General features: G+C 36.3%; 1 protein-coding gene and 1 pseudogene across 2 annotated transcripts in view; one reads left to right on the top strand and one right to left on the bottom strand.

Moving 5' to 3' along the window:
• VPS13C (vacuolar protein sorting 13 homolog C) overlaps positions 1-21,569 on the top strand; it is a 174,509-nt gene that overhangs the window by 93,276 nt on the left and 59,664 nt on the right. For both annotated transcript variants that reach the window (XM_067749163.1, XM_067749172.1), the window contains exons 36-47: positions 4,849-4,985; positions 6,683-6,839; positions 7,791-7,870; positions 8,366-8,425; positions 9,131-9,287; positions 11,070-11,186; positions 12,651-12,754; positions 13,131-13,298; positions 14,513-14,817; positions 15,784-15,931; positions 18,313-18,463; positions 20,721-20,833. In XM_067749163.1, coding sequence (XP_067605264.1) covers positions 4,849-4,985; positions 6,683-6,839; positions 7,791-7,870; positions 8,366-8,425; positions 9,131-9,287; positions 11,070-11,186; positions 12,651-12,754; positions 13,131-13,298; positions 14,513-14,817; positions 15,784-15,931; positions 18,313-18,463; positions 20,721-20,833 — 1,697 coding nt within the window. The remainder of the gene's footprint in view (positions 1-4,848; positions 4,986-6,682; positions 6,840-7,790; positions 7,871-8,365; positions 8,426-9,130; positions 9,288-11,069; positions 11,187-12,650; positions 12,755-13,130; positions 13,299-14,512; positions 14,818-15,783; positions 15,932-18,312; positions 18,464-20,720; positions 20,834-21,569) is intronic.
• Positions 103-2,800, bottom strand: LOC137230223 (intraflagellar transport protein 88 homolog; annotated as a pseudogene).

Below are 21,569 nucleotides of genomic sequence, written 5' to 3'. Positions count from 1 at the left end.
GTGTGCAAAATTAAAGTTTGGATAATTAATCCAAACTTTAACATGAGTATTCTCTTGTAAGGTGATTTCTTTCCTTTAATAAATAATATATTAAAATATATATTATTCTGGAAGCAAATCATCTCCTGTTCATCAGCAGAATCTTCCTCGTTGACTCTCTTTTTGGCTGTGGTTTTGGGTCTTTCTATTTGCGGGCCAAGCGGATCCACATAGGAGGCATCTAGCTCCTTGTTACTGCTGCTCTCATTATGAGGCTCTGAGACCTGTCCCAGGCAGGTCTCAGAGCTGGGCGTTGAGCCGCTTGCCTCTGCTACTGGAGCCACAGTTCTGGCCACTGTCACTGCCAGCGCTCCTGTCTCTCTTGCCATGGGGACCCCCGCTGCCATCCCTGCCAGACTTGATGCGCTGTTCCCTGATTTCTTTCATTTTTTCCAATCTCTTGAGTATTGTTGCATATTCTTGAACTTCTTTTAATCGAGTATCTGTGCAGAGATGTACCAAGAAACATAGACATTCAACATTTTCTGGAAAATTTCTGTGAATATCTTTGTAAGTATCTAATGCTTTTTGGTAGTTACCACTTCTTCTAAAACAACTAGCTACCATCAGCTGCCATTTCACCTGTGTAGGCTGTATAAGAGAAGCTCTTTCAAAGTACTGAATGGCTTTTTCACAAAACTGGGTTTCAGTGTAATAGGCTGCGAACCACCTGTTGACTTCAGTGTTGGACGGGAAATACCTATATGACTCATAGTAATATTGGGATGCTTGGGATTTATCCCCCTCAGTGTCATATAATCCTCCCAGTTTAGACAAAGCTCTGGAGTCAGTTGGAACAACACTGATCAGCTGCATTAACCATTCCATAGCTTGATTGGGATCTTCCATTAATTCGTATACACTTGCTATCTGGTAAAGGCCTTGGGTGCTGTCTCTTAGGATTGCGTGAAGTTTCAGGAGGCAGACCAAAGCTTCATCAAGCTGGTTTATCTTCTTATAGGTAAGGCCAATATTATAAAGTGCTTTAGTACAAGAAGAATCATTTCTTAGAGCCTCATTTTAGAATTCAGCTGCCTTCTCATAATCACCATTTGCAAAAACTGTATTCCCTTTATGAGTAAGAGCTGACGGATTATATCTGTCAGAGTTCACAGCTAAATCTGCATAGCTACCGGCTTCTGCAAATTCATTTTCCAAATAATACAGGAATGAGAGGTTGGGTGCAGCTGCACTCTTCACTCTACTGTCCTTTTTTTCAAACTTTTTAAAGGTCTCTACAGCTTGATTAAAATGCTTTTGTCTCAGGTATGTAATTGCGTTATTTCCAGATCATTTGCCAGCTCTACATACTGAGAAGCTTTCACAACTTCAACACACCAATCATAACCTACAGCAAAAGATGTTTCAATTACAGGAGCAATGAGTTTTGCAACTGTCATGATGTATTTTTCTGCCATGTCTTTCCTTTCACATTCCATTTGCCTTAGATGATCATTTTTTATAGATTCAATCACTAAATTAGTATGTGGGTCATCACTTGGTGAAATGTATTTATCATCATCATCAGTTTCTAATGGAACAGCAATCAAGTTTTGGAATGCCTTCTTTTTTTCTCGATCTCCAACAGCAAAGTAACTAAGAATTAGGTTGAAGCCTGCCTTCAGATTTGGTGCCATACTCATTATGTGCTCAAATAAATTAATGGCATCTGAATACTGCCCAGGTTTTTGTGTGTGTGGTTTTTTTTGCGGTACGCGAGCCTCTCACTGCCGTGGCCTCTCCCGCTGCAGAGCACAGGCTCCGGATGCGCAGGCTCAGCGGCCATGGCCCATAGGCCCAGCCGCTCTGCGGCACGTGGGATCCTCCCGGACTGGGACACGAACCCGTGTCCCCTGCATCGGCAGGTGGACTCTCAACCACTGCGCCACCAGGGAAGCCCTGCCCAATTTTAATAAATGTTAACTCCAATGTTCTGCATAATTTTAATCCTCATTTCTTTATGGACACTTGGAATTTGATCTAAGGCTATTTGGTAGAATTTAATGGCTTTGGAATAATTTCTTTGCTTTAAATAAATATTTCCCATATTCACTTTCAACCGTCCTGCATTGCTAAACATCTTATTTTTCACTATAACTTGATAGGTGTTTGGTGCTTCAGCATACATTTCATTAGCTGAATATTGACTGGCCAAGTTGAAAAGAACTGATTAAGTTAAATCCAAATTGATGTTTTCTGGACTTGTAAACTTGTTCTCCTTGTTTCACCAGGACTCTCTCTTTTCTTCCTGCATCTTTTGCCTTTTCTAAGGCCAATTTTAAGTCTCCACGACAGTTAGCAATACAGCTTTCTTCTACTGACTCATTTACTTTCTTCTCCACTTGTCTCATCTTTTCTTCTCGGCTGTCTTCGTTCCTGGCCTCCAGGGGCGGTGCAGGGCCCCACGACTGACCGAGGGGGTCGAACGCAGAGCCTCTCAAAGCTGCTTTGGTAAAACTAGCTGCCCTCACTGCTGTCATGGGTCTAGTAACTCCATCCTGAAGAGCCCCTGCATTGGTCTTCCCACTGCTGATGCCAGGGATGTCTTGGACCCATACCCAGTAGCTACAGGTCTAGCAACCGCTGTGCTTGGTATTTTAGCAGTTACGGGAGGTCTTCTGCCATGACTAGTTCTCACAGCTTGCTGAAAAGCTGTGTCATTCTCCAGTTCCTCGGTATCATAGGTTGGATTGTAGTCATTATAGCCAGACTAAAGATCATCTTCATCTGTCTCTGGGGCGAGGTATCCATTTTGCATCATTTGTACCTCCGTGAGAGCGGGCCCGAGCTCGTGCCTCCGCAGAGCCTTGCCGGGGATTTCGGAGCTTCGCGTGACGAACTCAGGGTCCGGGGCTTGAGGGCCGCGCGCGGCTTCCGGCGGGCTGGGGGTGTGGGCACGGGCCGGGGGCAGAGCCCCTGCGCCCCGTCCCCACGGCCCCCTCGGAGGGCGGTAGGCACCCACGCCGCCCCGAGCCCTCTCCCCCCTCGCGGCGAGGGGAGCAGCGTGACCACGAGCGCGGCGGGGCCGGCGCGGCCTTTCTGGGGCTCAGCAGAGAGCTGTGCGGCTGCAGCGCTGCCACGCGCGGATCCCTTGGCTTCTTTCAACGTTTTGTGGGATTCATCCATGTTGATGTCTATAGCGCTAGTTTGTTCTTTTTATTCCTGTTTCCAGTATTTGACTGTCATGAGTAAAATTGCTATGAATGTCATTGTAGTCTTTCGGCACACTTATATACTGTTTTCTTTTGGACATATAGCTAGGAGTAGAATTACCGGGTCATATGTTAGCTTACATTTCGCTTCAGTAACTTACGCCAGGCTATACTGAACAGTTTTCCAAGTTGTTGAACCAGTTTACTTTCCTACTAGCAATGTATGAGAGTTCCAGTTGTTTCACATTCTCACCAGTACTTGCTATCCTCAGTCTTGTAAAATTTAGCCATCCTGGTGGTTATATAGTAGTATCTCTATGTTTTTTATTTGTTCCCTGGTAACTAATGAAATTAAAAACCTTTTCATATGCCATTTGGATGTCCTCTTTTATGACATGATCATTCAAGTCTGTTGACCATTATTTTTACTGAGGTATGGTCTGTTTTCTAATTGGTGTATAGGAGTTGTTTATTCATTCTGGTTAGGAGCCCTTTGCTGGTTATATGTGTTATATGTATACATGTTAGTGTATGTGTAGAAATATCTTCTCCCTATCTGTGCTTTACCTTTTCACTCTCTTAATAGGTTTTCTTTTAATAGAATTAGTTAATTTTAATGAATTCTAATACACAATTTTAAAAAATGATCAGTGCTTTTTATTTCCTATTTAACAAATCTTTGCCTGTTCCAGGAATTGTTTTCTAGAAGCAAAATATTTGGTAGAATTATTTTCCCTCAATCACATTATGTTTGGAACAGTGCTGAAATAAGGTGATAGTTAAGAAACCTTGCCCTATGCATTGCTTTCTCAAAGGTAATAATTAACAGCAGTGGTTTTCCATATGGAAAACACTAGACAAGGTACTGAATCTGTCTGGACCACAATTTGCTCATATGTGAAATAAGGACAATGTAAAGGTTTTACCTTGAAGTGTTGTTATAAGAGTTAAATGAGATAGTCTGTGAACGTCTGATAGCACAACATCCAACACAGAGATTAAGTACTTTGCAAGTGATAGCTATTATTAGTGTTGTGTATTACAGTTTAGAAAGCAATTTTGCTGCATTTCAGGATGCGTGAATTTCAGGACAACAGGGTCATATTCATATGGTTTTACTTTTGATTCTTGGTATGGCGTAAGAGGCTTTAACTCCCCCTTCCCCCGCTTCTTTCATATCAAGCCTTAGCTCTTATTATCCTCCTTATGATGTAACCATATCAAACTCCATTCTGTTTGCAAAACCTATCCTGATGTGTTATCTCTCTGTGGTTTTCTACTACCTCTTATTTTATTCTTCTCTGTGTGAGGAGCTCCTTCAGTTCTACTTGAATTATAACTCTCCTATTAAGACTTTCTTGACCTTCTCATGACAGTGTCATGCTTAGTTCTGTGCTTTCTACGTACTTTATCTAGAGACTATTAACATTTGTCCATTTAATGTGACTAGGTGGGGCCTTCTTATTTTGTTTGTATTTTAAGTATATATGTTTCTTCTACTAAGCCATGAGCTTTCTAAGGGCTAGAGCTGTGTATGACTGATTTGTGGATTTTCAATGCCTGAACCAAGTCCAGAGTACTTGTATAAGTCCTTGTTGAGTATTCATGTAAGAAATGTGTGAAGAGAAGTGAATGAATTTCTTTTAAACATCTTTAGGTGAAACTAAAGAGCCACTTGAAATCTCTACATTAAAACAAGATATGCATGTTTCACAAGATAGTTTAACAGCTGGAGTGGAAGAAATTAGATCTGTAGACATCATTAATATTCTGCTGAAATTTGAAATCAAAGAGGTATGTAATTTTCATCTGTTTTTATAAAATGAGGTGGATAAATAATGGATATTTGGAATTACCTCTAATAAAGTAAACTTGTACATTATTGATATGGATAGAAAAAGCTTACAAAGGCTGTTTGTAATTTGTATGTAGAAATGTTTAAAAATTTGAGAGTTTGCTAAAGATGAGTTATATTTGGGGGATATAATATTTACAGAGAAAATGGTAATATGCCCTCTAAAAGGCTTTTCAAATGATTTTAGGACAGTTGGAATGTGGCCTGCTTTGGATTTTATATAGGGAAGGCAGGAAAGGGAAAAATGACAGAGAAATTCTTTGCAAATTTTAGAAACCATTAATAGAATAAAACACAATATGCCTACATTTAAAAAATGTTATATTACTATTACCTGCTTTCCATCTGCAGATTCTTAAGGTAAGGTTAAATGAATTTTCCTCTTCTGTGTTCACACACATAACAGATATTCATTGCATGTACTAAGTGCTAAGGATACAGAAGTAAAAGACATAAACTCTGAACTCAAACAAGAAAACAATTAAAATTTTTGTTAAGTACTTCCATTAAAAATGTGCCCAGGGAGCTTGTGGCAGTGATGGTAGGAAGAGGGCATCTAAGCAGTCTGAAAGAGTCAGGGAAGATAACCTGGAAGAAGTGAGATTTAGTTGAATTTTTAAAGAAGAAGAAGATACAGTCTGAGGAAAGGAGTTTAGGAAAGGGGCTGGGACAGGGTAGAAAGAGGGGCAGGCACACACGTGTGTATGTGGGAAAGCATCGCGGATACAGGGACTTAGAAGAACTTTCTCCAAAATCCCTTCATTGTTAAATAGCTACGCAGAGGTTATGTTCTATCTTTGAGTCAAAAATAATAAACTTTTAAACAAATGAGTGCTACTTTTTTGATCTGAAATACATGTTTTGAAACTAACTTCCTTCATGCTAAACCTCTGCTGTTTTTCTGGTTAATGTTACAGTTATTGAAGATTTTTAGGCTTTGATAATTGAAACATTGATAAATGAATAATTCTATTTGCAAATGGGTTTCATTAACATATGTACATATAAAACCTGTAAGTCCTTTTTAATATTATTTGTAATACATATAATTACAGTTCCCTTCCCTTAGGACAGTGATTAGGGTGGGAGGAAGCAATTTGCATCCTCCCCTCAAGCTGATAATCAGCATTGTCTGAAGACATTTTTGGTTGTCACTATCCAGAGAGAGAGTGGGCTACTGGCAACCAGTGGGTAGAGGCCAGTGATGCTACTAAACAGCCTACAGCGCATGGGACTACTCCCCACTGGAAAGAATTATCCAGCCCCAGATGTCAGTGGTGCCAAGGTTGAGAAACCTTGCCTTAGGAGTAGTTTAAAAATTGACTGTTTATCTCAGACTTTCAGATCTAGTCTGACACCATCCATCAGACTAGGACTTCCGGGAATTAGGCAGAACAACTTTTTTTTTTCATAACTATCTTGAAATCCATTAAAATACAGTGACAGTGCTTTAAAAGTCTGAACAAGTAAGTGGGCCTTCCAAAGTAAATAACCCTAGGTAATTTCCAGGCACAAATAGAAGTGAACATCTTTACGCTGTGTGAATATTTTGATAATATCATTCCGGATGATTATTAAATTAACTTCAGTGTATATTAGTGAAATAGTTTGTGGTAATAATGGTACCTTTTTCTAGGTCGTGATTACTTTGATGGAAAAAGCAGAAAAGAAAGGAAGGCCTTTATGTGAACTAAATGTCCTGCAGCTTGGACTGGAAGCTAGAGTTAAAGCCTACGACCTGACTGCTGAAGCTTATCTAAAAAAAATTAGTATGCAATGCTTTGAGTTCACTGGTAAGTGTGAAGTATAGTCTCTGTAAATTGTGCATGTAATAGGCAGATGGTCACTACCTTTTTATCAACATGAAGCATATTTATTAGTGTCACCATAATTATTTAGTTTAAATTTATTACATTAATATGAAGTAATTTGATAGTTAAAATTCATTATGTAGTTATTTATCATAAAGTAAGTCTATATCTAAATATTTAGCAGAAAGTAGAATATATCTAAAAGAAAAATGAGGCATATGTCTTCAGTACATAACACTTCAGTACTTATGAAAAGCAACATAACATTATAACTGTGCTCTGAGAACAATACCCAGGTATAGAGCCCAGGGACCCTTTTTGAAAGGTGAGTTAATTTACTAGGAAGTAACTTTTTTTCATTGGTTTTTTATTTATTTTAAAATTACATAAGTTTTTTATTTGTGTTTAATGACATTAATGTATACTTGTGAAAAATAAAAATTAAACAACCCAGAAATATATAGAGGAAAAATTTAACATCACCTTGTAGTCTCTTCAGCCTTTCAGATTCACTTTCTAAATTGCACCAAGCCAACTTTTAAAGTTGGTATGGGTGTTTAAAGTTATAGGAACTCTATGGGGTAACTTTAAGTAAAGCAAACTTGTATTGAGAATAATCACTAGTTTAAGTATTTTATAGCTTTGTCCTTTATTATGATTTGTTCAAATAAGTAATACCAGTAGTACCAAATGTTATAGCGTTTATAATTGGCCAGTGCTGTTTTTTTTGTGTTTTTTGGAGTTTCTTTAATTTTTTTTTCAAAGCCAGCTTTATTGAGATACGATTTATATACAGTAAATTCACCCTTTTTAGCGTACAACTCTGAGTTTTGACAAACATATATTTGTGTAACTGGCTGGTCTATTTTTAAATACATTTGAAATGTCTAAACGACTTAATAATGAATCTACCCTCTTTTTTTTCTCTTTTAGACTCTAAAGGAGAACCTCTTCACATTATTAACTCTTCTAATGTAACAGATGAACCCCTTCTGAAAATGTTATTGAAAAAGGTAGTTTCATTTCTAGGATTCTTTAATATTTGCATATGTGAAATTATGTCATCCCCCTGTATATAATATCTTGGTTTTCTCCCCTAAAATTTTTCATCCTAAAACTGGTTAATTATAGTGATTTATGCAAGCATCTGACAATCCTGGATAATTTCAGTAAACTTCTGAGTTAATCCTATGTTTTTGAATAAGTAGATGTATACAAAGTTCCATTGTAATTTGAAGCAAAATCTATTATAATCTAGATACACTGACAGTTTCCCCTACCTTTAGCATTTCCTCCCACGTAGGATAAGGAGTTCGGGTTTTTGCTTCTGTAGAATATAAGAAATGCTTATGTGGTCATGTTTTTGGCATGTTCTTCTTTGCCTTTAAGAAATATGTTTATAGTGTTTTCATAGCATACTTTGAAAAGTAAAGAATATATATATATTTTTTCAGTGTGTGAATTTTTAGTGTTTGCAACCCAGTGGCTTTATCCTCCATTATTTGTAGGCGGACAGTGATGGACCAGAATTTAAAACCATCCATGACAGTACCAAACAAAGACTTCAGGTAAATCTTTTCTAATTCACTATAAGGTTAGATTATAGTAATGATTAAATCTAGCTTCAAAGCCATCTTCAGTTGTGAGATTGTGAGCCCTAAAATTAGAATAAGGGTGGTAATAATAATAGGTTTAATTTTGTAGGTAAAAGAAATGGATGGAGAGTTGAAATAAAGTTATTACAAAAGTTGATTTGATTTCCTAAAAGACTCCTTGTTTCCCAGATATAAATTAATGATTCCTTGTTGTACACAAATGAAATATTTTTTAAGGAAATTTTGTTCACTATGGTTATTTGGCATAGTGTTGATGGAAGCATTAAACATTTGAATGAATTGGCTTTAGGATTAGGAAAAAATTAAGGGTAAGGCTAAAAGTATGGCTCAGTACAGACATTGGGTCACCATCCATTTGAGCATGCATAGTCTGTCTTGGGACCATCTGTAAGGGGACCGACCAACCTAAGGCTGATAATACTTCTTGTATCCTTACTTAAAGCCTATCAAGTTCCATTGAGGTTAGAATTATTGTTGGGTGTGGGAGTGGGCAGTGTTGGTTTATTGTCTGGTAAAGGTTAACAAAGTAATAGTGAGTTCTTTCTCAAAAAAGAAGTCCTTAGTTGAACTATTCTTGTGCTACTTGTATATGTTGAGGTTTGACATAAAAATGTTTCCATATCTGAAATCTGCCTCTCTAATTGTTCATTATCTTAGGTTTCATTTTCATCCTTAAACTTAGTTCTTCATTTGGAAGCTTTACTGTCCTTCATGGATTTTTTATCATCTGCTTTTCCATCCTCTGAACCTTCTAAGAAGGAATCGGAGCTGAAGCCACTTATGGGGGAGTCCAGAAGTATCATTGCCAAAACTGGTATTAACTTTTGAGTCATGGTTTAATACTTTCTGTCTGAACTTTAATAATCATATAATAACATGTATTTTCAAGCTAAGATAACTGTTTATCACCTTAATGTTTTAGCTGCTTTGACAGATGAGGTTGGTTTCAAAAGAAAGCAGATTTTATCCCTATGGTATAGTAGAGTAATTTACTGAGAGATTTTAAATAAGTGTTTAATATTTATCACGTATTTATATTTGATTTCACTGCCTAGCTTTTATGTAAAATAAAGTTGTATATACTTTGCATTGATGTCTCTGTAACCTTCACTCCAGTGAAAGTGAGGAAGTAATTAAAATATGAACACAATCATGCATAGTAACAAAGGCCCATTTCAGTCAGTCAGTTAAAACTACCTGGTGCTCAACAGTTTTCAGCTTTGCAAAACCCAAAAGGAACAATCTCATGGAAGAGACAGACTCACTTTGGTTTCTAAACAAAACTGTATTTAAGTCACATAGAGATATGGGCACATGCCACAATTTGTGCCGTGAAATATTAGATGTGGTATAGCGTGAGTGAACATGTGCCTGTTTTTAAGCCAAGTATCATTTTAATTATTTTTCTTTCATGTCATATGATGTGAGTATCTAACATCAGGTAATTTAATTTTCAGACCATTACCTAGTTGTATTATATCTATATTACTGGCATCTTTAAAGTGAAAACTGTTAGTAATATTAGATCTGATACAAGGATGAGATTTTTTTTTTTTAACCAGGGAGCAGAGCAGTATTTTTGCATTAAACTAGAGTAAAAGAGTTTTACCTTCTTCATCTTTAATGTACTTGTTACATTAATATCCACGGAAATACTTACATAACATATACATACATACACACGCACATGCACACAGTTGAATAAATGAAAAAGCAATGTTTAAGCTCACAATAAACTACAAAAAATAGTAATCCAAAGAAACAATCTTCTAGTTATGCCAAATAGCTATTTTTTATGGTTTGATTTTGCTACTTTAAATCTTAAAGGAAAAAAAAAAAACCCTTTTATCATCTCGGTGATTAAGGACTGATGTCCCCATACTTTTACAGTTTTATAGGAAAAAGTGTTTCCTCCAGTCAAGACAAATCTCTAGGAAATTATATCTTAAATTTATCAATCAGGGCCTAGACTAAAATAGATTAAGAGAATCCATTTGATTGTGATTTTTATACACGTGCACAGACACAAATACACATTATAAAATAATTTTTTGTTTTTCCTTAACTTTAGCCCTTTATGTTCATCTCTTATAGAACTTTTTTTAGGATTCTTCATGGAGAAACATAATATAATCTAGGGAAGTTGTCTCTATAGTTAATAACATGTATGTGTCATAGTTAATAATACATATTTTACTGTCATCACTATTTCAATTTTTCATGAAATATTTTTCTTTGATCTAATATATGATATGAAAAGGAGTTCCAAATCAAAATTTAGCTCTAATGGAATCTTAGAATTCTAATATAGGGGGTTTCCTTTTTGCCCACAAGAAAAATTATAGTAAAGTTTCCATCTAGCAAAATTACACTTATAAGGTGCTAGTAAACGTTGCCTTTATTTTTAATTTGGATGGAAATATGCTACTTATGTCTGATTGACATTTAAAAATAATATTAATTATATGTAATCTTAATGGAGACCTTTTTGGTTCTTCATAGTTCATAATGTACTTTTATTTTAGAAATTTTGGGATTATTTTATGTTATATCATCTTTGCACTTTGCTAATCACTAGGATTCTATTACTTTTCAGTATCCAGCAACACTTCTCAAGATGATGTGTTTGATTTAAAGGTCATAGCTGAATTAAATGCATTTAATGTCTTTGTCTGTGATCAGAAGTATAATATTGCAGATATTAGAATACATGGTAAGTAACTTTTTCCTGCTGTAGGTATTTCTGTTTCTTTACATAGACCTTCAGGAAGAATGAGCTTGTTGCACGATAGATTTCTCATGAGTCGTCTTTTGGTTTACTTATATTGAAGATTCTTGCAAACTTCTCAAAGATGTGCTTTGAAGTGTTAGAAGTAAATTTGGTATGATTCATGACTGATGTGAGACATTCCTTATGTTTAAAAAATTTTTCAGAATAAGTCTAAGGCTTAATCTCATGTTCTGTTTGCATTTTCAGAATAATATAACTTTAAACTGAGAAATGAATATTATAACATCTCACTGAGTAAAGAAAATGTCATTATCCTGTTTCCCTTGTCTTTTGTGCTTATATAGCATCAGGAAGAGAAGTTTCTAAAAGAAATTTTGTAAGCTTTACTCATCATCAGCCTCATATAAAGATGAGTTCATATTATACCATGGGTTCTGGAGCCAGCCTGCCAAGGTTCAAATTTTGGCTCTAACACTTACTGGCTGACCTTGAGCAAATTAATTAATGTTTCCGTGCCTGAGTTCCCTCTTCTGTAAAATGGAGATAGTTATAGTAATTATTCATGGGATTGTTATGAGGATTAAGTTTACAAATTTACATGTATTAAGAAAAGTGCCTGGTACGTACATAATAAGCAGTTAACAAGGGGTTAGAAAATCAGTTCCATTCAACAGATGTTACTGAGCATCTGTTTATGCATAGCATGGTAATGATTTAGGTTCATTCTTGGGGCTTAGCTGTAGGCATTCTCTCATTCACTCTGAGGAGTGGTTTTAGAAATCATTCCTTTAGAAATTATGAGAATGACAAATATTTTTTTGGAGAGAAATGTTAAAAGATTGTGTTTTAGATACAGTTTACTGTAGAAAGAATAGTATTTATTCATCAAATTATATTTAATTATAATTCCAATTCTTTAGTTTTCAGAGTAATAGTTTCATTATATAATGTTTGTAAAATAACTGTTTAACAAATGTTAGGTGTCACCATAAATGACCGATTCTGATCTTACTAATAATGCACAGGATACTTGTGTTTGGAGATCTGTGATTAATTTTCTTTGACATTTGATTTCTTTTGTTTTAAAATTTCCACAAAGTTTATGTATGAGATGCTTCTAGAACTTAAAGATATTATAATCTTTCTTAGGTATCTCATACATAGAAGTAGTTACCTTTGGGACTTCCCTGGTGGTCCAGTGGTTAAGACTTTGCACTTCCAGTGCAAGGGGCATGGGTTGTATCCCTAGTCGGGGAACTAAGATCCCACATTCCCACATGCCACTTGGTGTGGCCCAAAAAAAAAAAAAAAAAAAAAGTTATTACCTTTAATATGTCTAATAGTGAGTAATTTTTATCTGTTCTCTATCTTGGTAGTATATTATTGAATTAAAAACCACTAAATTAGTTCACTTGGATTAGGTGAAAAGTGTTGTGTTTCCCACAGGAATGGATGCCTCTATTTCTGTGAGGCCAAAGCAGACCGACATGTTTGCCAGACTTAAGGATATCATAGTTATGAATGTTGATTCGACTTCCATTCACAAAAAGGTAATTAAAAGATACGTTTCTATATTGAAATTTATTTTTGTTTTTTGGGGCTTGAGTTGCCTTTAATCATTTGTTCAGGCATTTTGTTAGGGAGTAAGCATGAATATGGTCATCATCTGCTTTCACAGTATATATAGACTAGGTGATTTGTAAGTTATTTCTAACCAATTAAGTGATTGATATCTCCATTGATAAAACTTTTTTTATAGATATAGGAAAAAGTTATTGTCAAGTTAAATGTTTTTAACTAATTTGTTGAAGGTTGAATTTAAGTGATGCTTCTTTATATATCAAGGATTCTGTAATAAGGAAACTTATTTATAATACAGTGATACAGCTCTTTTGATATAATAACCAGTTAATTTAATACTTTTAGGCTGTCTCTATTTTGGGAGATGAAGTCTTTAGGTTCCAAATGACTCTTTATCCAGACGCCACAGAAGGAAAGGCCTATGCTGATATGTCTAAAGTAGATGGCAAACTTACTCTCAAAGTGGGTTGTGTTCAAATTGTTTATGTTCATAAATTCTTCATGTCTCTTCTGGTAAGTTTATTTTTTAAATATATTTATTTCTCATTGACACCTAAGTATCTTTGCCTATACATCTGAACCTAGGTAGTCAAAAGCTTTACTAATGGGGCTGTGTGATAAAGTCCCAATTGCTGAATAGAATATTACAATTAAGGAAATCCTTTACATCATGGATAACTAAATGAATTTTTATTATCATTGTTTTGAACCTGTGAATGATCATTCTTTAACATTTCCATAGTTATATATTTTGAAAGTACTTTCTGATGTTTTAATTAGGCTTTTCAGTGTTATTTGTTTTATGAGAGACCCTTAAAAGGTACTTAGCGAAAAGAATCTTTTAAGGAGGTCATCAGGCATTTGAAGGACTAATACTGGAGCTTACAGCTTTTGATTATAATTATGATCAAGGCCATAAAATTCTTTTAATTATTTATTTCCATGTAAGTGTCATGGGCTGAAGAGTTTAATTTGCCTATGCCTCTTAGCAGGGCTGTTAATCAAAGCTTTTAAGTTATGGATTTCTACCTAAACCATCATGTTTTATTTTTCTGGAAAGTAATTTATTTGGAGGGGTGTTAGTTTAATAAACTAAATAAACCATTTACATTATTAATGGAAGAATATTGCTTCCAGTTCTTTTCTCCATTGGGAAAAATCTTTCTGCTTTTAGTTGAAATTGAGGTGAAAGATCTCACTCTAAATAAAGAATCTTTGACTCTTATTAATGATTGCAAGATTGTAAACACTTCAGCACCTTTGCTCATGTTAGAGTACACTTAAGAAAATAACCTTTAGAAATAAGCGGGCAAAACCTTAGTTTCTAAAACTAAGGACTAAAACTAATAGACTTTATTCCTATGACCTAGAGGTACAGAATTAAAGCAACTTTGGGAGATGTAAAGAGTTCTCCTTCGTCTTTTTATTTAAATTTAAATTAAGATGACAACATTCATGAGTAAAAGGGATATTTTAAAAAGTATTGTTACCAAAATTTGTCAAAAAACAAATAATTCTGAAATACATAAAGTGAAAGTTAAAGGATTCTTTCTTCCACTTGTTAATTATCACAGAGTGTATCTTTCTAGACTTTACTCCATGTACACAGTCATAAATAACGTTTCTTTTATATCACCTCTTTTATTCAGTTTTTCTTTTTTAAAGTTTTTCCTTTTAAAAATAAATCCTGTTTTGGGGGAACTCTAAATATCAGTATTTTCCAACAGAACTTCCTCAACAATTTTCAAACTGCCAAAGAAGCTTTGAGCACAGCTACAGTCCAGGCTGCAGAAAGAGCTGCTTCCAGCATGAAAGACTTGGCTGAAAAGAGCTTCCGCCTTTTGATGGATATCAATTTGAAAGCACCAGTTATTATCATTCCTCAGTCTTCAGTATCGCCTAATGCTGTTATAGCAGACCTGGGTTTAATCAAAGTTGAAAACCAATTTAGTGTAGTTTCTGTGGAACAGTATTCTCTTCCCCCAGTCATTGATAAAATGAACATCCAACTCACTCAGCTGAAGCTGTCCAGGTATAAATATATAATCCAATGGCAAATTACTTACTAGAAATAGAATTTTCATAAAATCTTTGCCAGGGGTAAAACACTCTAGTGATTTATGGTTCTTATTCCTTATTTCTTCTAATTATGAAACCTTGACTGTTGGTTTTTGGTTAGTGGTTTATAATGGTGGATCTCATAGAATCTACATTTTGTCTTACTAAATTTATAACGTTTTTTTTTCACTTTATAAAAATTTCCTATTATAAAATTATAGTTTACTCAATAATACTTAATTTAGATTTATTTTTATTTATTTTCTCTGCACATAGCTATTTTCATTTCTGTACAGAGACAAAGACTTCTTAAAATGTAATAAAATTTAAGATTTATTTCTCATTTCCAAACCTTGTCACATTTAGGAATTCTCAGTAAGATATCTAATGGATTATCAAATCCAAATGGGAAAGTGTTCGCTCTGTTGAATGCCAAGAGTAACTTATTTGGTGGTTCAAATGTTTGTTGGCAGGCAGGCTAGATATGACTGTTATAATATGCTTGTTTAACTTCTAGGTTTGGTGAGTTTTTCCCTTTGAGTTTGGAGAAGTATTAATAACATAAACCTAAGGGCTAAGTAGAGTATCACTTTCTTTGTCCTCCAGTTTTAGGAGGATGTAACATTTGTTTGTATGACGTTGGACTAGTTGCTATTAAATATCCTTGTGAAAGATAGTAAATAGTGCAATAGTCATACTTCATGAAATTTGTCTCTTTGAAATCAACATTACATAGGGTTTGTTTTACATAGCTCTGCATATAAACTTGAATTATTCTGATGCAGATTGATTTGTGAAAAGAAACATGTTCTAAAAGAACTCTGATAGCAGCCTTTAGTGTTTCGAAAAATGCTCCGTGGAAACTGTTGCACAGTATGATAGTCTTCATTTTAAAATGTGGATTTTAGAAATGTAAAATAAATTCTTATTTATCTTTCAGAACAATTTTGCAGGCTGGCTTACCACAGCATGACATTGAAATTTTAAAACCAGTCAACATGCTTTTATCCATACAGCGAAATTTAGCAGCATCATGGTATGTGAAAATTCCAGGGATGGAGATAAAAGGAAAACTAAAACCTATGCAGGTAAGTATATGTATAAAATACATGAAAATTGCTAGATAGGCTTTTATCATTGATCACAGTGTAGTTCAAGAGGACATCAGAAGTGATAATACATTTAAAGGGAATGCTTTGTTAACTGGAAATGAAGTTATCCTAGTTTCCCACACTTTTCTTTATTTCACATTAATTGGATGTTTGGTAAAACCAAGCAAGAAGTCTGAGGTTAAAAGCTATGGAGTCTACAGAAAATATTACTAATATTATTAGTAATTTTAGAAAATTCTATTAAAGTTTTAAGGCAGTTAAATTATAAGACACGGTAAAGTGATATTTAGATACCACATTCAAAGCACCTTAGTAGTATTTTTAATGTATAGAAGCACTCTTTTATAGAAGAGTGGACATTTTCAATAGGTGAATATGTTTATTTGGTAAGCATATAAACAGCAATACTTTTTTTAACATCTTTATTGGAGTATAATTGCTTTACAATGCTGTATTAGTTTCTGCTTTATAACAAAGTGAATCAGCTATACATATACATACATCCCCCTATCTCCTCCCTCTTGTGTCTCCCTCCTACCTTCCCTATCCCCCCCAAGGTGGTCACAAAGCACCAAGTAAACAGCAATATTTTTAATACTGTAGTTAGAAGGTCATTTGTAGGCTCACAGGAAGAGATGATACTGGTCGAAGATGGTCATGGAAGTGTAGGAATCTTACGGTTCTAGTGCGCCTGTGGGTGAAACTGTTGAAGCCAAACAGCAGGGGATAGGGAAAGGGAGGGAGTGGCTAAACAGAATGTGTGAAAGACAAATAAAAATTTAGTAGTTTAGTGGTTTTTGATGTCTGTGATTATTTCAGAGTTAGTTCTAAGCTTAAACAAGAAGGGTCAAAGGAGCAGAGTCCTACTAGGGAAGATGTTAAAATTGAAGTTTGTTGTAGGAATGAAAGATCCCTATCTGTAGTATGAGTAGATATGATATATGAAGAAGAACATCTGTTCAGGGTATTGATAGAGACTTTTCTATTCTGGAATATGAGACTGTTCTCTTAAATTCTCCCTTGCTAAGATTAGCTCTCAGAGCTAATATTTGATCCTTTTCAAATATTAGGAGGTGGTGAAGTTAGCTGTTCTTCAGGCAGCTGTGATATCTTGGTTGGTGTCACAGGTGGGAATGAATATACAAAGAAGTCCTAGGGAGTTAAAGTGACATCTGTTATCTAAGGACTAGGGGAGCAAATAAGAAATCCCTGGTCATTGTCTCTTGCTAAAATATCTCCCCAGTTTCATTTAGGCTGGGAATCAGGCAATTTCCTTGGTGATAGGGACCTAATTTGGGGGACATAGGGTACTCTGATGTTCAGAAGAAAAGGTGCTATGAATGTGTCTGTGTGAATTTGTGTTTAGGTACTTGAAAAAGGCCTTTTGGACCACTCTATGTGTAGGGGAAGTGTACAAGAGATGGAAGGATTAAAAGGTTTAATGGATCTTAGCAGCCAGTAGCATCTTTGTTTGTTCTAGCAGCTTCATGTTGTTATGCAGCCACCCATGAGGTAGATGATATTATTCCTATTTTAAAGATTAAGAAACTTGAGTTAGGGACTTCCCTGGTGGCACAGTGGTTAAGAGTCTGCCTGCCAATACAGGGGACACGGGTTCAAGCCCTGGTCCGGGAAGATCCCACATGCCGCGGAGCAACTAAGCCCGTGTGCCACAACTACTGAGCCTGCACTCTAGAGCCTGTGAGCTGCAACCACTGAAGCCTGTGCGCCTGGAGCTGGTGCTCTGCAACAAGAGAAGCCACCGCAATGAGAAGCCCACGCACCGCGATGAAGAGTAGCCTCCGCTCACCCCAACTAGGGAAGGCCCGTGTGCAGCAAAGAAGACCCAATGCAGCCAAAAATAAATAAATCTAAAAAAAAAAGCTGCATTGCAGGAGAGCATCTTTTTTCTTCTTGGTAGAGACTGGAAACTTAACAGCATTCTTCCGGTATTGAGTTTGGAGGAGAGTAAATAATGTGGAGGAAAAATCCAGTAGTGGATGTAAAGAGAGAGAAGCAGAATGGAGATGAGGAACTAGGGAGAGGGGAGAGGGACACAGGTCCAGGAACAGGACAAGATAGATAGTAGCAGTTAAGGCAGGAAGAAGGGAGTACCGGAAGTAGGGGCTTGGATATGAGTGGAGGCAGATGCGTGTTTACACACAGGAGTAATGTCTAATACTGTACAAGATGAAATACTTTTATCCTGGTATTCATGGCCACAACTTGCTTTTTTTTTTTTTTTTTTAGTTAGATGTACAATTAGTTAATTTGAGGGACCATAAATTAAGACATAGATATTATATTTTGCATTTTTTATTACTTTGTATTAACAACAGCCTGTTGTTGCTTTCTAGGTTGCTCTCAGTAAAGATGACTTAACAGTTTTAATGAAAATTTTGGTAGAGAATCTTGGAGAAGCTTCTTCACAGCCAAGCCCTACACAGTCTACCCAGGAGGCTATAAGAGTAAGAAAAGACGTTTCCAGTAGACCTGACCACCTCAAAGGTATAAATTGATGGAGATTTTTGCTTTGATTATAGAGAAAAATCAGTATTAATGCCATATTTAGTGTTGTTTTTAGTTGTCCAGCATAATGTGGTGTGAATGATCCAGCATTGTATTATTTACTGTGGAAAATCAGCTGGGGCTGCCTTGAAGCTCCCAGGGGAAGGAGATAGGCTCATTGCTCTAAATGGAGGGCCCACCTCTTATCGCCTGCATGGTACATATTTGCCCTGTATTTGTGAAAGGTGAATTTGTCCAATTCAAGGGACACTGAGGGGGTGTACTTTGAGAAAAAGCAAAGTAGGCATGTAGCATAGTAAGGTCCCAAATTAATTGAGAGAAAAGGACCTTGATGTCATACTCAGATGACTGGTCCATAAAAAAGGAAGGTATTCTTGTTTAGTAACAGCATTACTTATCTGGCTTCACTGGGGAGTGTGATAGTCAGATACATAAGGGAGTTTCCCAGATTATTAAAATTGAATCTTTCAAAAGCTCTGAACCTTTCAAATTCAGCCATTTTTAAAAGATAATTTTTCTAAAATATAAGGTTTCCTTTTGCTTTCTTGAACAATTATATAGAATAATTTTATAATTGCACTCTTTTCATCATTTAAAATCGTTATGTGAATATCATATGTTTTATTTTAGACTGTGAATAGGTTAATATTTCCATGGCTAAAAAGAGATAAGTGTTCCTTTTCCATATAATAAATGGCCCCAGACTGCTGTGCTTTTATAATGCTCAGGTCATCAGCTGTTACTTATGACAACAGTCGGTAAAACCGCCAGTTAATAACACTGTACCAGCACTGCTTCACCTATAGTTAGGTCTGGTGTGTTTTGAAATCACAAAACAAATGACTAGAGCAGTGTGAAAAATAAGGTTTTTCGTTCAGGATAGTTATGAGTACTACATGAGTTTAGTGAGGTCAGCATCTTCTCCCAGGTTACGTTCATGCCACTGTATAGACAAATGCTAGATAAGTAGGCTGTAGCTCCCGTTAGACAGGAACTATGTACACATGAATAAACTGTAGCAGGCAAGCTTTATGTGATTAAGGATCTCGTTATGTTCAGCTGTGGTCAATTCGTGTCTCTGGTTCAGGCTATACAGTTAATGTGGTACTTGGGAAAACTTGTGAGTTCAGATGGAAAAGCTACAAAGATGATGAAGATTGGAATGTAAATTATTTTCAGGAAAGGTAAAGGAAAAAACCCTAGAGCTTTCCAACTTGGAGAAGGCTTTATCTGGTTAAAGTTTTGCGGTGTTTGCTCTTCCAGTAACTTGTACAGTAAGAATAGACTTTCCTATAAGTGACCAAAAGAATAGAATCAGTCTCCAAAAGAGATTGCAGAATCACTTTGTAAGAGTGATTGAAAGCAATATGTATTGTTCTTTGTCTAAAAAGTTTCTGCCTAAAGATGAGGGGAGAGACTGAATTATTTGTCGAAGTCTCTTTCACCTCAGAATTCTGAAGGCTCTCTGTCCCAAATTACATTTGAGCTCTCCTCGACTCTGCTTTTGAATTACATTCTGTTCTTCTTGTAAAGGTAATGGATTGGGTGATATAGGTAATTAAAGATAGTGAGAGTGAACTACACTAGCAGAAGATCTTTTACTGACTGGCTGTCTGTTGTAGGACAAAGTATTTTACTTTTCTCTACCTCCAATTTCATAATCTCTTGAGAATGGCTTGTAACCAGTTATGTGAAATGCTTTCATAATTATAAACTATAATGAAGTAGTCTTGCTCTGGATGGGCTTTTTAAAAAAAGTTGTCTCGATACTCTTTGCAAGGCCCTCTCTCTTTATTTTAATTTTTTTATTTATATATATATTTTTTGCGGTACGCGGGCCTCTCACTGCTGTGGCCTCTCCCGTTGCGGAGCACAGGCTCCGGACGCGCAGGCTCAGCGGCCATGTCTCACGGGCCCAGCCGCTCCGCGGCATGTGGGATCTTCCCGGACCGGGGCATGAACCCGTGTCCCCTGCATCGGCAGGCAGACTCTCAACCACTGCACCACCAGGGAAGCCCCTCTCTTTTTATTTTTAATGTAGATAGTCTGGCTCTATCACTTTGCCTTGTATTAAATATATATGGAATACATGCCATTTTTGTTAATTGTCTCATAATGATTTAAAGAATCCTTGAAAATATGATATAAATTTAGAATCTTAGCTTTTAAAATATGTATAAAATCATATACATACTTAAAAGCTTTTTAATTTTCATATTTATGTTTGAACCCTCAGAACAAGAAGATGGGACAGACTCAAAGCTTTCTTTGGACCAGAATGTCACTCTCCAGTTTGACTTTCACTTTGAATCTCTTTCTATTATACTTTATAACAGTGATCCCCACCAGGTATGTAGTTAATGTCTGCATCTAGGAATATGTCTTTAGCTCTTGATATTCAATTTTAGAATGTTGTCATTTTTTTCTTTCTTTTTTTTTTTTTGTGGTATGCGGGCCTCTCACTGTTGTGGCCCCTCCCGTTGCGAAGCACAGGCTCTGGACGCACAGGCTCAGTGGCCGTGGCTCACGGTCCCAGCCGCTTCGCGGCACGTGGGATCTTCCCAGACCGGGGCACGAACCCGCGTCCCCTGCATCGGCAGGCGGACTCTCAACCACTGCGCCACCAGGGAAGCCCGCATTTTTTTATGTGACTTTTCTTCTCAAAATTTATGTCTATTAAATTCTATTTGGCTTAGAGAATATGTATTTGATCTTGCTCTCTGCTTTCATTTTGTAGTGTTTTTATTTTTTATTTTTTTAAATATTTATTTTATTTGTTTATTTTTATTTTTGGCTGTGTCGGGTCTTCGTTGTGGCATGCAGGATCTTTTTTTTGCAGCACACGGGCTCTTGCAGCGCGTAGGCTTCTCTCTAGTTGTGGTATGGGGGTTTTCTCTTCTCTAGTTGTGGCGCACAGGCTCCAGGGAACGTGGGCTCTGTAGTTGTGGCACACGGGGTCCAGAGCGCATGGGCTCTGTAGTTTGCGGCATGCGGGCTCGCTCTTTTTTTTTTGTGTGTGGTACACGGGCCTCTCACTGTTGTGGCCTCTCCCATTGTGGAGCACAGGCTCCGGACGTGCAGGCTC

This window comes from Pseudorca crassidens, chromosome 1 (genome assembly GCF_039906515.1).
Source record: "Pseudorca crassidens isolate mPseCra1 chromosome 1, mPseCra1.hap1, whole genome shotgun sequence".
NCBI classification, from domain to species: domain Eukaryota; kingdom Metazoa; phylum Chordata; class Mammalia; order Artiodactyla; family Delphinidae; genus Pseudorca; species Pseudorca crassidens.
This window is presented reverse-complemented; position numbering and strand designations above follow the sequence as displayed.